General features: G+C 44.0%; 1 protein-coding gene across 10 annotated transcripts in view; it reads right to left on the bottom strand.

Moving 5' to 3' along the window:
* Positions 1-15,049, bottom strand: part of CCDC13 (coiled-coil domain containing 13) — a 38,611-nt gene extending 23,562 nt beyond the window's left edge. For 3 of the 10 annotated variants that reach the window (XR_011139494.1, XM_068934102.1, XM_068934103.1), the window contains exons 1-6: positions 13,777-14,598; positions 8,742-8,890; positions 6,007-6,149; positions 2,641-2,730; positions 1,503-1,619; positions 133-237 (exon numbers count right to left, since the gene is read on the bottom strand). Coding sequence is in view for 9 of the 10 variants with exons in the window: in XM_068934102.1 (XP_068790203.1) it covers positions 133-237; positions 1,503-1,619; positions 2,641-2,730; positions 6,007-6,149; positions 8,742-8,890; positions 13,777-13,994 (822 nt within the window). In the remaining variant the exon portion in view is untranslated. Of the gene's footprint in view, positions 1-132; positions 238-1,502; positions 1,620-2,640; positions 2,731-6,006; positions 6,150-8,741; positions 8,891-13,776; positions 14,599-14,804; positions 14,867-15,030 lie in introns of those variants that run through there. The other 7 variants (XM_068934094.1, XM_068934099.1, XM_068934095.1 and 4 more) reach the window with 5 other exon arrangements.
* Positions 15,050-15,321: the final 272 nt, after the last annotated feature.

The following is a 15,321-nucleotide window of genomic DNA, read 5'->3' as shown; positions in this document are numbered from 1 at the left end:
CAGGTATAGACGCTAAGAATTACTTAAGAAAGAATTAACAGTATGTTTACCTCGAAGTGAGGTAAACATACATAGTTAGAGAGAGCAACCTGGCACCCAACTCACACAGCACCATGCAGGGACTTAACTCACCTTGCCTTGGAGAACAAGAATTTGTTGGGCTCGCCCACGCCAGCTGCCAGAAGTGGCCAGGAGGCTCTGAACATTCACATCTTCACCAACTTCATTTGCTAAAAGCTATAAGGAAGGGATTAACATTAACAACAAGGCTAGGCTAAAACACGTGTTTTGGGGACAGTGACAGGAAATCTGTTCTCTTTAGGAGCAAACTCAAAACACTGTATCTGTACACAGAAGCCTTTAACACATGTAGCTAATATTCGGTATCCGTGCGATGTAAGCTCTTTCAGATCGTTATTATGCATTATTACTGCTTGGGGAGGTTGGTTAACATGAATCATTCCACCTGTTGAAGCGAGTGTGCAAATATTTCAGTATTTTCCACTTTGAGTATTAGGCTTTGTTTCTTTTAAAAGGTATCATAAACAAAAGTTTTAGCTATTCTTTTAGCAAAACACGAATCCGTATTTTGCTGCCTGCCTTTGGAGAGTGTCAAATTGGACTATCTAGCTGTATAACTGGGTGTCAAACTGTACTACTTGTGTAAAGAAAGTATTTCAAATTCATCACCAAGGTTTACTAAGCACTACTAACCGTTTTCAGTACATGCCATTATCTTTTGATACTGTGAATACACAGCCAGAACCAAACAGGAACCAGTGTAGAGATACTGACTAATGCAGATCCTTGTAATCTGGCATGGAGCCAGCCCTTTGCATAGTTGTGAAACAGACACATTAAGGAGAGCTAAAGTTAGTATGAAGAGCATTAAATTATTTATAAAAAGGTCAGCAGAGTTCTATTTTTAGGATCATATTCTCTACTCTGATCTGCACTGCAGGTCTCATGCAAAGGGAGGAAACTAAAGGAAGCAAAGTGCAGAATAATGCATTAAAATCCACCATGAATCAAAGAGGAAAAGGTTACTCTGGATGTCACTAAAGCAAACTGTTTAAATGTGTTTTATTTCAAGCATGTTCTTAAATCTCATTGACTTCAAAGGGACTGAAGCCTACCTGTAAAGTAAATGCATAATTAAAAGTTTTGTCAAAGAGGAATGGATTGAATGTATGCTTCAAGTCAATGAGAAGCCTGTTTTGTTGGACTGAGACTTTTAAACCTTCAAGAATATGTACTCATCATAGCAGTAGAAATAATGGAAATAGTCATCCAGTTACGATGGCTGAGCATGAAATCTGTTTGTGTCCACGTCCATATTTTTTCAATGTAACCACTACTCCCGTGTCTTCCGTTTCCTCTATACAAGTCCACTGGAACACTTCTTGAAAGCCCAAAGGAAAAGAAGCCCCCTTTGGATTTATCAAGTGTGTATCTAGCTCTTGCACATGATCCCAGCCACAGATTGCATCTTGGAACAGTACCTTTTGAGTCATCTTCAGTTCTTGTTTTGTGGATTGGAGCTGATTACGATACTCCATCACTTTAAAGTTGGCTGTGGTTAGCTTTTCTTGCAATGCTTTCACCTCTGGACTTTCAGCCTTTGAGGAGAAGAATGGATTTGGTAAGGACAGAATCCTCAGTGAAAAACTGAAGTGATTAAGAAAAACATGAACACAGAGTGGTGAGGAAATCTAGGGCTCCAGGATCTGTGCATACAGAATGGATATGTGCATGTGGATTTAGAGAGATACAGAGACCCCTCAAAAAGGGAGTTTCAGACCAAAAAGAAGCACCTCTCAAAACACTAAAGAGTGTTAGAGTTATCCCTTGCTCTTTGGACTAAATGCAACACCGTCACAGCAGTGCTCTGGGTCCTGGCAGACTGTTCACGCCGCCTGCAGAGCGGCGGACGTGAACGATACTCTCCACCTCCAAAGGAGCCCCAAACACTTTAGCAAAAAGTCAGGAGTTAAAGACACAGAGGAATATGGCAGCTTGTTCTACATTCCCGAGGCAGCATGTGGCAGAGCTGAGAACAGGACCTAGATCTGCCTGAGCTGTACTTTCTGATCTTGAACTTAGCTCCCAAATCAGCCAAGCTTTCATATTCCCTGTTACCACGTTTCCACTATACTTTCTTAAACAGTTTCTAGCTGGGCAGGGTCTAACATCTCTTAAGTGGGTGATGCTGATGAAAGAGAAAAGACCCAGCACTCTGATCCCTGAGGAAAAAGAATTAAAATTACTCTTTCTTGTAAATGTCTGAGAAAGATAGGCCCAGCCCTCCTTTGGAATCCAGAGCTTCAGAAAGAAGTAGCAGATCAGGCCTGATTTTCCAAGACTTGAAACTGCAATACATTGTGAGCCTGTTTGAGTGATGGGAAGGTGCAGCAGTCAAGAAAGAGGAAGCACGGATCCATCAGGATCCCTGAATCTTTTTTTCAGATTCATGCAAATGTATTCCCTAATTTTTGCAGTACAGAGGAATTAGAAATAGCAGTTTGGTTACAAAACTAATGACAGTGATATATCCTTATAATGAAGAAAGAGATTGCACAATAGGAAAGAATCAGTATCAGCTGTCACTTTTTCTTTCTTCTCTACAATTACAACTCATACCAAGTTTCCTTCTATCATCTTCAGAGTAGATTGTTTGATTCCTGAGTCACCACCACCAAGAGAATGTATTTTTCCCATGGCTGTCTGTAGCTGGAAAAAAATGCAGTTAGTATAGAATGCATACAGTGAAGAGAATATCTCCAATGAAGATTAATTAGCAAAAAAAGTACAACAGCAATTTTGATGATTCTGAATGTTTATTTACGCTAGCAAAAAAGACTTCATTTCCCCTTGTTTTTTCAAATGCAGTCAGCAGGAAACCAAACCATTTCTCCTGAGATCTTTCCCAAGGAAGTTTGTGTTATTTTACTGTGGAAGAACTTGAGTGAAAAAGTTTCTGACTTACTTGCTGAGACGGAATCAGTTATTAAGTATGGATACTTCTGGGGGATTTTCTCATCCTAGATTCATAGAATAAGTATTTATATTTATAAATATAGATTAAGTACAGGGGAGATCAGGACTTGGGCTCTAGATTCTGGATGCCAGTTTCCTCACTTTACAAGAAAATCACAGGATATCTTTAAAAAGGCACATAACTCTATTCACCAAAGGACTTTAAAGGTAAAAATGACTACCCAATGGCCCGTAGCTGAGATTTAGTAAATGATATTAAGATTCTGGTTCTTAGCGGGGATAACTCTACAGTAGGATTTCTCAACCTAGGAAGAATACGTCTCCTATTGTTTCCTACAGATCAGGAATGCAGACACACACATAACTCCTGCCAAATCATTACTATGTTGAGGTGAAAAGATTTCTTACTGGACAGGAGTGCAGCAAATTTGGGGATGGAAAGGTTAGGAAGCATTTCTTCAAATGGCTAAGATTTCATTCTTTGAGGAGGGCAGAAAATGCTGATTATTTGCCTGAATAAAAGAAGGCTCCAAGGAATGTTTTCTTCTTTAAAGAGACACTTGGGGAAACAGAGAGTGTAACTTAGAGCCAGCTCTAATATTATCACCCCTTCTTTGCAGGTAAATCACTGCTTTGGTTACTCCTTTTATCTCGATCATAAGCGCTCTTAGTCATTGGACTAAGAGTCAGAAGTTTCAGCTGCTGGTGGCACCTGCCAGGTCAAATTCTAATGACGCTTTCTGCAAACACCCATTTGCAGCCTTCATTTACACATGCCAGCCTCTTCTAAGTGATTGCTCAGTGACCACACTTTCCATTTTGTTTGTGTGAACATGCCGGCATTAAAATACTTACGATTTAAATATTTTTCAGTTTTAATACAAGTAAAGAGCTAACAATTATATAAAATAACATAGCATGTGTTTCACCGTGGCGAAAGTATATATTGTGATGCATTTGTAAGCTCCTATCAGTATGAATCATTTCACTTAGTTGAAGCCATCTAGAAGTACAGTCTCATCATACAGGATGAGATTCACCTCACAGATTGACGCATCCTCCATTTTTAATGTGGGTGCTTCCATTCACAATCAATGGAGTCTAGTCAATACAGTCAGGGAAGTCCAATCTTCAACTCCCTCTACTGTAGACAACTACATTAGGTCAGCTGGATGTATTGACTACAGACTCACTTTTGTTGCTCACACACAAATTTCTAGTCTCATCTGAGGTGTCCCAGAGCATCCCAGTGGGCCTTCAGCTGGAGTCTCCTGCAAGCCTCCTGCAAGTCCTTATGTCATGTCTGACGGCCTCCTATGGGTGACTGGGAGGTGAACTGACATCTCTAATGGTGTTTTTTTGCCTATAGATGGGCAACTGAATTGCACTTCAGTTGTCTTGGTTCTTTCTACAATCAATGGAGAAACATGGGTACCTCTAGACGGTGATCCAGTTGGGCTTAAGACAGTTACTTAAGAGATGTGACTCTCTGCCGGCTCCCGTCTGTGATAGCTCTTCTGTTGCATGGCTCACCATAGATATATCAATAAAGATACCTCCCTGTGTCAAATACTGATTTAATTCTACTGATTTTTTACATCTTCCTATCATTCCTCTGAATAAGCACATTTCACAAACTCAGACAGCGGCTCTTAGTTTGGACATGCGATGAGGCCACGAGAAAATACAGACCATTGGCTTGGGCATTGATTTCAGTGGGGCTCACATTGTGTTTCATTGCTCTCTCAGGTCACTTTGTTTGATTTCGATTTTGATGGTGTAAGTGTCCAAGAAACCGACTAGTAGGTATCAATTATCTCTATCTTTGCTTTGATCAGCAATGACTGTTGCTTGTAATTTCTGTTTGCTTTGAGCATGTTTTCCTTCCCTGAAATAGCTATGGCCCATTTTTTTCTGTCAGCTATCTGACATTAATGATCGGTAGTCAAACAGAAACTTAAAACACATTTCTGCAATAGAGGATTATTATCAAGTTGATTTTTCTTGGAATTATTCACAGCTGGCTCCCCTACTTGTGTGACTTCAGTAGGTCCTCAGCTACACCTGATATTTCCTAGTCAGCCTGTCAACTGTTCAACAAGGCCCCTTTGACAAGAACCCTCTGGATTTATGCAGGAGTTCTCAAACGTTTCATCTACCATTTCCGTATCTTTCAGGTAACTGGGATACCGTTCAGACAGATGCATGATTCATGAAAATAAGTAACTGTAAAGACTGAGTCAAAACGCATTTGCCAGCATCCTAAACCCTGTTGAAACATTGAAATGAGCTGTTCTAAGTGGGAAGTGCAGAAAAATACCTTAAAATGACACACAAATTCACCAGTATTGTGTAATGAAGAGCAGTTGTAGCTAAAGAACAAATTAAACATTGACATCAGGGCACCTGGTTTCCATTTCAGCAGTCACCTGAATAAAATCAGTCCTGTGAAAGGTTAGGACATATAAAAAAGCTGTGCTAAAGCATGACAATAAATCTGCCTGAGTGAAATTTTGCCATCTTAAGTGACATAGTTTGTTACTGTTTTGGTTCCGTAAGTACTCATGCCAGAAAACAGATTTCATTATGTGGATGAATCCGACTTAGAAGAATAGGGTACGAATTCAGGAGGGGGATTAATATGGTGGGGGTGTAAGACATAATGGTATGAAATTTGCCCCTCCTCACAGAAAAATTCAGCACATATCACTGTCATACTGAAAAGCCCCCGTGCTTCAGATACAAGTGAACATTCCTGTTTGGCGCTTCATAAACCTTTAGCTCATTGTAAGTTACTGATATCTTTCTCTAGTTCCTCCTTTCAGCAAAGGTGGACGTGCTAAGGGCACACCTACCTCTGTCCTAGCATGGACAGAAAACAAGCATGGATGCAGGAGCAAATTCAGACCAGCAACAAAAATCAAACCCACGGTTTCTCAAGCTCCAGTACCCCAAAAGCTGGTTTTCTACATTCTAGTATGATAAAAGAGAATAAGAAAAATGTCTCACTTCTCTCTCCAGCTCTTTGACTTTGTTATTCAGTTGCTTCACTTTGGCTTTTTCACTCTCGGTCTCAGCAGTTATCTCTCGATTCTTTTTGGCCAATTCAACTATTTTAGTAGCGGCAATATCCCCAGCTAAACCAGATGTCCCTGAAAAGTATACATAAAAGTAAAGGACATATCTCACAGGCAGAATTCAGAATAGATGACGCTTTTGTCCTCTGCTCAGTGCACAGTGTACTTCTGTTGTCTAACTCATTAGTCCCAGAGCTGTGCCAAGCACTTACATGAATAACTAAGGGGAAAGAGGCATCAGTGATTCCAGCTGGATTGCTTGGTGCTCCGAGTCAGCGTTACACTGCCGCTACCAAAGCCACATTTCACACTTTAGCATGTCAGAAGGCCATGACAGTGGTAGTAGCAACATCACTATGCAGAAAGGGCAGAGCCGTTTTCTGCTGGTCACTGTGAAGGACTGTTACAAATAGGTTTTCGTGGCACATTAGTGAAAAAGACAATGCTCTACTTTGCACTGGTTGTTTACTGCTGGAGGAGCTGCTGAAACAGACACTTTTCTAGATCTCTGTCCTAAAAGGTCACGTTATTTTATTTGGGTCCCGGATAAAGTCCAGGAAATTTCATTGTGCCTATTTATACGTTCCTTGCAATCACACATACGAGTCTTCCTGCATTACTGTGCTGTGTTAAACAGGCTCTTCATTCAGCTCCTCATCAGAGAAGGTCTGATTAGTATCACAGATAAAGTAATCCCCAGGACCGGCTTGTATGCCACTTGGCTTTCGTAACACCACAAAGGTGAAGAAAAGGTCTCTCATAAGCGTACAATCAATATAATTGCATATAACGTCCAAGGAAATCTCTAGCTTACAACGAATACGAGCCTGCAATAACAGATCCTTGGAAGCATATATGAAGATTGAACTGGGCTGCTGCCATTCTCTTTAACCCTTCCATTCTCCTTCAGTACTGCCACGTAACGACTTTTTCGCTGACATCTGTGAGGACTGTATTCAAGAACTGGAGTGAGATGTAAGGACAACATGTCATTCCTAAGTGAATACTGAGTCCCACAAAACCCTAGAGACATTAAAGGGGCTGTGCAGAGTATAGGTGAGAACAGAATAGGACCCCATGTCACTACTTAAAAACCTTGTAAAGAAAATAATGAATTCATTATTTTTTAAAAGTGTCTCCACTGTTCTTACTCCTTTATTTGATGTGTATTTTTCTTCTCAGCTAGAAGCTATTTTTTTTCCTTACTTTCCCTACTTTTCATAATTAATGGCTACTAAGGATCATAGTAAATACTAAACAAATGAAAAAACAGGCTGGTGCTTCCATGTGACAGTTTTGCACACATTTAGTTAACGCTTCTAATTCCCCTGAAAAGTGGGCGAGGCTTTTGCCACAACGCAGATAGGGAAGACAGGCATCTCTTCCCTATAAACTATAAACCCATATCCCTATAAACTGCTACAGGCCAGCATCCAAGTCAGAAGAAGCTGAAACAGCACTTGTGGCTCCTGGTCCTGGCCCAAAATTTAGCCTACCATCTCTCCTATAGGTAGTTACATAGAATGAAGGTGTAATGTATGCATTATTTAGTTTTGCTTAGTGGTGTTATTTCCCCTTCTCTGCTAGCCTCCCCATCACTGCTGTCCTGAACAAGAGTGGCACCCAGCGGAAGAGGTTCAGACTGCACAGTTCAATTTTCAGAGGACTTCCAAGCCACTTTAAAAGCTGAACACGGACTTTGCTTTCAGCCAACATCCTGCATGTGCCCTATTCAGGCATTTCAACAAAAGGGGCCTGAATAAGGAATTTAACACTGCATAACAGAGAAAGCTGTAACACTGCCTATCAGCGTTAATAGAAAGTTTCACAAAAATGTGATTTCCACGAGTCATCATCTTTTTAAGCCAGTAATAACAAGCTCACAAAAGATCTGTGAGGAACAGAGATCACTGTGTCCCCAAAGGAGCACTGTATTTCTTTTAGAGGACCTATAATTATCAGTAATACCATTTTGCGCCTTAGGTCATCCCCTATCTGACAATCTGAGACATCTTTTGGTCCTCCCAGTAACGCTCTTTCTAAGATGGGGAGTAGTAGTATTCTTATTTTGCAGCTCATAAAACCGAAAAAGAGAGTGTAAAACACAGATCTTTAAGCATATGTGCCACTCCACATGTAAGTGCTATCAGGTCAAATGAAATCACTGTGAGGAACTTCCTACTGAAAATAAAGCAACAAGACCCCTGCAAAAGGGAAATATCAATCTTCAGAAAATTCTGCAAACACCAAACAGTGTCCGTTTAGGCTCTTGCAAGTTTAGGTAGCAACTCTAAACTAAAGAATACTAGCAACTAGCAACCAATGAATACTTAGGTGTCTGAGTATTTTCAGTGTTCAGACGCAAGTGATTTCAGTATTATGGCAAATTAGTGTGAGCTCAACAATAAATCTCAGAAGCCAATTCTTTCTCAGCTAAGAGAGCTGAATCTGCTTCCTCCTATCAGAAGCTTATTGAAGGAGTGGAAATGGAGGCAACCACAATATGACTGAAATATTCTTTTTTTAGCATAAAGCAGGTAAAGAGATGTCACATTAGTATTTCACTGCAGGAGCTGTATTTAGTTCACCGAGTCCGTTATCCTAGCTCTATTGTCATCAGCATCAAACACACACTGGAACTAATGTGAATATAGTTATTGTGTTTACCTGACAGAGCTAGTTTGTCCTCCTGTATTTTTTTCTGGAGTTGCTTTATTTCAAAATCTTTCTCTCTCACCAGTTTGTACAGTCTGCCGTTCTCATCTCGGACCTCTCGAAGCTGATCCTGGAGCTGCTCATTCTCAGCCTCAAGCAACCTGGAAAAAAATAAGCCATAATGGCAACCATCACTGTAACGTGCTTCAAATAGACGCTTGCAGAAGTAAAATAATGAAATGACTGTATGCTGGAGGTTCACAGAGCTCGAGTGGATCACACCTGGAATGAATTTACTGAATTAGGCAGAACATCTTGAACTTCAGCTCAGATCTCAAGCTGATGATCTGATAGCTGATCTATTCCGTTGGCTTCTTTCTTCTTCAGAAATTGTGCACTTCCTTGTGTTGTTTGGAGTGAAACATCACAGAACAGGTGTCCCTCCAGGGCTCCTGAGGTTACTGAATAGTCTTATCTCAGTCACTCTGAACTGATCTGGTTCTTTAGCGGAAGCCAGGCAGGCTCCCCTTTCAGCATCTGTGACGTTCAAAGTTTACTTTCTATACTTACCAAAGCCAATAGAAGCTCCCATTCCTTTTCTAAGTTTAGCCTCAAACTCTTCAAATGAAATGCTCACTACAGAGCATAAACTACAAAAGCTACTGCAGAGGTTCTCTCTTTAAAAAGGAACGCTTCATGGCAATTCACAAAAGACCAGTTTCCTGTGTCCTTGTCTGATTTTCTTGGATTCCCACCAGGATGGACTGACATCAATTTGCATTGTTCATGTTACTTTTTGCAATTCATTTAGAAACAATGAATACCAGAAAGCCCTCTGAAAGGGAGGAAATAGCCTTGCTTCTCCTATTCTTTAGCACATTTAGTAACATTTATGGGTTTCATCTTTCTGAGACACCCAGAGAATGAGAAATTTTAATCTCTTTGCTTACATGACAACTCCTCCAAACATAAAACGTGGAAGTTTAGGCCTGAGGAGCTCAGTTCAGTTGCTGACATACACACTTCTATTTGAGATGCCCCAGGATATATGAACCATCTACATGAGGTCACTAGCCATGACGCAGGATCCTTGGGAAAACTTCTGGGCCCTAGGCAGAGAGTCAAGAGCCTCTCACACAGCGCTAGCCACCCACGTGTGGATAGGTGAAACAAGACCAAGCATTATTAACATGATCCAACATTAGACGTACAATTTAGCCAGGCTCCTCCAGACAACAGCACTTCAGAGTGGAAATGAACCTGTCTCCATTCCCCAGAGACGGAGAGAAGAGAGCTAAGAAAAGCTGTGCTGATCCTGCCTTTGGTAAACATGTTTGTGCGCTCAAGCCAGGGATACCCATTCTGCCTGCAGGAGCAGAGCCTGAGTTTGAGCCAGCCTCCTTCTATCTGAGTTTTTGGGTGGGGTGCCCCTCCATATCAAGACATGAGCGTCTTGCTGTGAGCAGCATGCCAAAACACGCACAAGAGTCAAAGGAGGTCTAGTTAAAACAACTGGTGCAGCCTACAGACTAGCTGCTACTGCAGGGTGACCTGAAACGCTCTCTAAAAACCACTAAGTCCATTGATGATGGACTCAGCTCACATAGGTGTCCCACACACAGGTGTCCAGAGACATGTCAGCTGCCTGCCCAGCCTCCAGCTGCTCCTGAAGGATGCAGATCAGCTGTCATTTTCACGCAGACACTCCTGAAACCCATGGCATCTCGATGTCACTGGTAACCTACGTCAGGCAACTGAACTGAGCCCTGGACTTTCATCATCTATGCCAGCAGCTTGGATATCTACATTTTGGTGACTTAATCCAGAACAGCGTCCCATCCCCTTCACCTACAGACTGGATTGCTCCGGCCTACAAACGAAGGAGGAAGCAGATAAGTTGGATAATCACAGAGCTCTGACTAAAGTCCGGAGTTGTTACAGTATATACCTGTGGGTATAAACATAACCCACAGCCAACTAGGTTAGCTGTCTCACTAGCCACCTAAATCTTTTCTATTCAAAAAGCAAGTTTAAATGCACACTCCGTATGTGCATGTCAGAATAAATGACCCCTTAAAGCACTGCTAGAAAAAACAGCTAGCACAGTCAATTTACAGGACACTTCACAATCCATACTTAAGCAATGCATTTCTGTTTCAAAGCCTCAAATCAAAGGGAGATCAAAGGCAGCTGTTTACAAAGAGGAGGACCAAAGAAAGCAGCAATCTGAGCAGAGAAAAGACAAAACTAAGTTACACCTCTGAGTACCACTCATAGAAGTGGGCAACAAAACCGTTCAGATTTGATTAGGACGCTATCATATGCGTAAAATCATTTTCAATAGTTATGGAATTAACGACAAAAAATTCTAAGTTCTTAACACATCTGATCATGTCTTCCTCAGAGCTGGCTTCCAAAACTTGATGTACATTACTTTTATTAGGATGGATGGAAATCCTAACTGTGTATATAGCTGGAGTTCCCTCTCCATCACATCGTATCACCTACTAACTCTACAAAGGCATGAAGGAGGGAGCTGGTTCCACCCAAGTGGCCCAGCTGTGGAAAGCCAGCCAGAAGAAACAGGCTGTAGAAAGCTAATCTTTTTTACTCTTGTTCAAGGAAACAAAGCCAGGGAAACCTATGAAGCAAGGCCTATGGCCAAAATTGTGGCAAGTACGTTTCCCAGGTACTGCCACAGATTCGATTCTTCATGTGATGGAGAGAATCATTTAATCTCGAGGGGCACCAAACCACCAGGGAGGACAGTTACAGAAAGGACAAAACAGGACAGAAAGGTCAGCTAACCACTTGCCTAAACAAAATTTGGGAGTAGGACGGAAGGAAGGAAGGAAAAATGGGCTCCCCAAGCTCAGAAGAAGGGAGACTTCTGAGAGGAGAAGGTTTTCAAAATGCTTTTATAAACAAACTTGACATGCTGAAATCACTGTCACTGCAAACCATATGGAGTCCTGTTATTCTGGAACACGTTTCTAACTTGTTGTCATGGGAATACTGTAAAATAGCATCAGTACCTAACAGTGAATCCCTTCCAGAAGCAGTTGAGTCTGCCTGGATTTGAGACACTCATACCACCCTTTTGCCAAATGCAGCTATTTCACAAGTGGGTAAAGGATGCCACAGGCAAAGGATGATCCAGATGAATCAGCAATCTGTTACTGCCATGTCAAATGGGAACTTTTTTTACACTAAATCCCATTGAAAATGAAAGTAATAGCTCTTGACTTTCTCAGATCTGAACTACCAAATGGCCAACAGGGAGAGAAGCGCTCCCAGAACTGCTGGGACTCTCCTGTATTCTGCACCTCAGAGCATGCACATGGCACCAGCAGGTGCTATGGGAGTGCTGAAACCCCTCTCTCCCACCAGACAAATCCACATCTCACATGCAGGGATCCATTTAAAAAAAAAAAAAAAAACCCAAGAACAAACTCAGATCTCCATAGTAATCTGTATGTACTATCAGGAATAATTCTGAAGGGAGCAGGACAGCTGGTAGAGGTCCGATTGAAGCATGCACTGGCCAATCAGCCATGGTGGGGGGACCTGTCTGTGAAGAGAAAGCACGGTGCAAGGCTAAAAGCATTAGTTTCTTTCTAGAAACTTAGCGCTCTGTTTCCGCACAGACTTCCTTTGTGGGATGAGCACCCGATTCCCAGAGGTACCTGAACATTGCAGTGATTAACTCCTGGGTTCCCTGCCTTATTGCTGAAGCTCCACTGCAGCTTAAGCGCTCAGCTTTTCCTCACAGTGCATGGAGACTATTAGACATTTAAGGAAGCAATCTTCAGAAACAAGCCGAGCAGGGAGTTGCCTCTAGTAACATAGAGGGAAGATCAGTGTTTAGGGCCTACAGCAATAAACCTTGGTTGAGGTGCCCTTCCCCACTCTGGTTTTCCACCTCATGTTTTTTTACCTATTCTTTCCTGCTGGTTTTTGGCAGAGATGCCAACCCCTTCTTCCTGCTCCTGAGTCACAGTTCACCACCCCATCGTGGTGCCAATAAAACAGTTCGTGGGGCTAAAGCTGTAAAGTGGATCACTGAAATGAATTGAGCTAAAAGTACCTTTGCCTCAGAAAGTGAATCCAGTTTCCAGTACAACCCTGCAACAGCTGTATCAGCACCATTGCAGAAAGGTGGAATGGGAAGCAGCAGGAGGAATTTTTTAAGCCGGCTTCACTACTGAAAAGGAGCAAACCCTGCCCAACACTGCAACGATTGCAGACGCCCTTGCAATGTCTTCAATATGTTCTAGTTTGTATAAATATTTATTAACTGGGTCAGAGAGAGGGGCTGACTGCTTCCGAGGAGGTAGATGAATGATCTGAGATGTGGGTTCAAATGTCTGCTCTAGGAAGCTGAATTATGCACACAACTCCAAAAGTGAGATTAAGAGGGAGATCCACTCCAGAATACCCAGTGTCCTCATAGTTAAGATACTCCCCGCAGTGGGGGAGATGACATCCAAAGCCCTGTCCCCAGTGAGATTTAAAACCTTACTTGCATAACCCTGTTAAATATCTTAATCACCAGGCAACCCTATCTATCAGACCCTCCTACGTAGCCGGCTGTCTTTTGACCTGCTAAATGAGGTCACGTTGCAAAGACAGGCAGGGAAACACTTTTCCGGGCTACAGGGCTTTGGCTCACACTCGTTAGCTGTGTGATGCTTTGAACAGACCTGCCAATGGAAGCGTATCCGTGATAGGGAACGATTTACAAAGCTAGGCAGTTCAGCAGATGTTAGTGATCCTGAGTGACAGGACTTGTTCAGGTGGTACCTAGCTGCCCCGGCACATCCCCCTTAGACTCTTTCACTTGCTCACTAGTGAAACATTGATAAGAAAGAGCACATGACAATGCTCTGAGGATATTAAAGACAGTGAGACTTCTCTTATCACAACGAAAGTCCAGTATACAAAGGCAGACATTGAGCACTCTGTAAAGTTAATATGAGTTTCCTAAGATCAGAAGCAAAACGTATTTCTTTGACTTCCTGAAGGAACAGTGCCGCTACACCTTTACCTTTTGCGGACGTCGTCATTTTCGGGCTGGCCCACTTCAAAGAGATTTAGGTCATTCTGGCTTCCGAAAGTCTCCTCTGCTTTGCCACTATTACCCTTCCGACTGTTCTGCTTTCCCTTCTTCCTCTCCATCAGATTTTGCAGCCTCCTTTGCTGGTGTTCCTGGAGGGCCTTAAACTGGCTTTTAAAATGCTCGTTCACTGTCGTGTCCGGCTCCATTGTCTACTAAAAGCGTAAGAAGAAGAAAAGAGCAAGCAGCAGAGAATGGCATCACTTTCCAAACACCCTCTCCTAACAGCGGCTGCGTAGCTCTTCACATCCACCTCCTCCGCACGGTCCCCCGGCCACCTTCTCCTCCAGCCACGGCCTTCCTTTAAGCGCCTTTTTCCATCGAGGGCCTTCAAACACGGTCTTCAGGCCTTTCCGCTCTCAGCGGTGCAGCCGCAACGTTAGGAAAGGTTTTTAAACAGGTCTGATTAAAATAAACATCTTTAGAGAGGAGCAAGTTAGGGTCACACCCAAGCAAGGGTGGAAACAACGGCTATGCTGAGTAAAAAGCACAGGGACTGTGCAGGACCCAGGTCCATCCAGCCTTCCTAAAGCCCCAAAGATATAACCTTCCCCACATACATCCTTTCGGCTTAACGTGGGACTAACAGAGGCAGAACCACCACGTTTCACTCCAGCGCCTTTTGGTACGCCAGCAGCGTGGGTCGGCATCTTTTCTCCCCCTAAAATTTCCAAGCATCGAGCGCCAACGCGCTGTCCGTCGAAGCGCCTAGACCTTTCCGTGACGGAAAACGAGCAGTTTCCCTCACGCGCCCCGGCCCCACCACCACCACCTCCTCCTTCCTTTTGGTTGATGTTTCCTGTCAGCGAAAACATCCAGCTGCCCCTTTGCCCTGGCTAAAAGGGGATCTTGGACTAACGCAGCAATGACCCGGCAGAGCGGAGAGGGGAGGCTCCCCCCCCACCCCCCCACCCCAAACCGCCTGTGGGGCCGCCCCTCCCCCCACCACCGGGCCCTACCGCCGCCGCGCGCCGCTCCCGCGCCCCACGCCGTTCCCATAGCAACGGCGGCCCCGCCCCCCTCCCCGCAGCGACCGGGCGCGCGCCCCGCCCCCCGGCGCCAAGGGCAAGGCAAGGGCAGCGCGTGACGCAGCCGGGGGGGGGGGAAGGGGGCGGGGCTCGCGCCCTTCGCCTCAGCGCCGGCGCCATGTCGCCCGCCCTCAGCCGCGCTGATTTCCCGCCCCACCTCGGTCACGGGAAAAGGCGGCGCTGCGGGCTGGCGACGTGTTAGCTCCTCACGGCCTCCCCTCTCACACGGCGCCGCAGACCCCAGCCGGGATGGAGCTCGGTTTAACGCCCGCCTGCCCGGGCAGGGGCCTTTCGCGCCCGCCATTTCACCCTCCCGCCTGGTTTTTAGTCAGCGCTCCCGGCTCGCCGCGTCCCTCGGCCGGAGGCTGCGGCGCAGGGGAGGCACCTGCCAAGAGACAAATCCGTAGCCAAACGCTGGTCGTCTCCAGCGCTCACGCTCGAGCGAGGT

This window comes from Struthio camelus, chromosome 2 (genome assembly GCF_040807025.1).
Source record: "Struthio camelus isolate bStrCam1 chromosome 2, bStrCam1.hap1, whole genome shotgun sequence".
In the NCBI taxonomy this organism is placed as follows: domain Eukaryota; kingdom Metazoa; phylum Chordata; class Aves; order Struthioniformes; family Struthionidae; genus Struthio; species Struthio camelus.
Note: the sequence above shows the minus strand (reverse complement) of the source record. Positions and strands in the feature narration are given on the sequence as shown.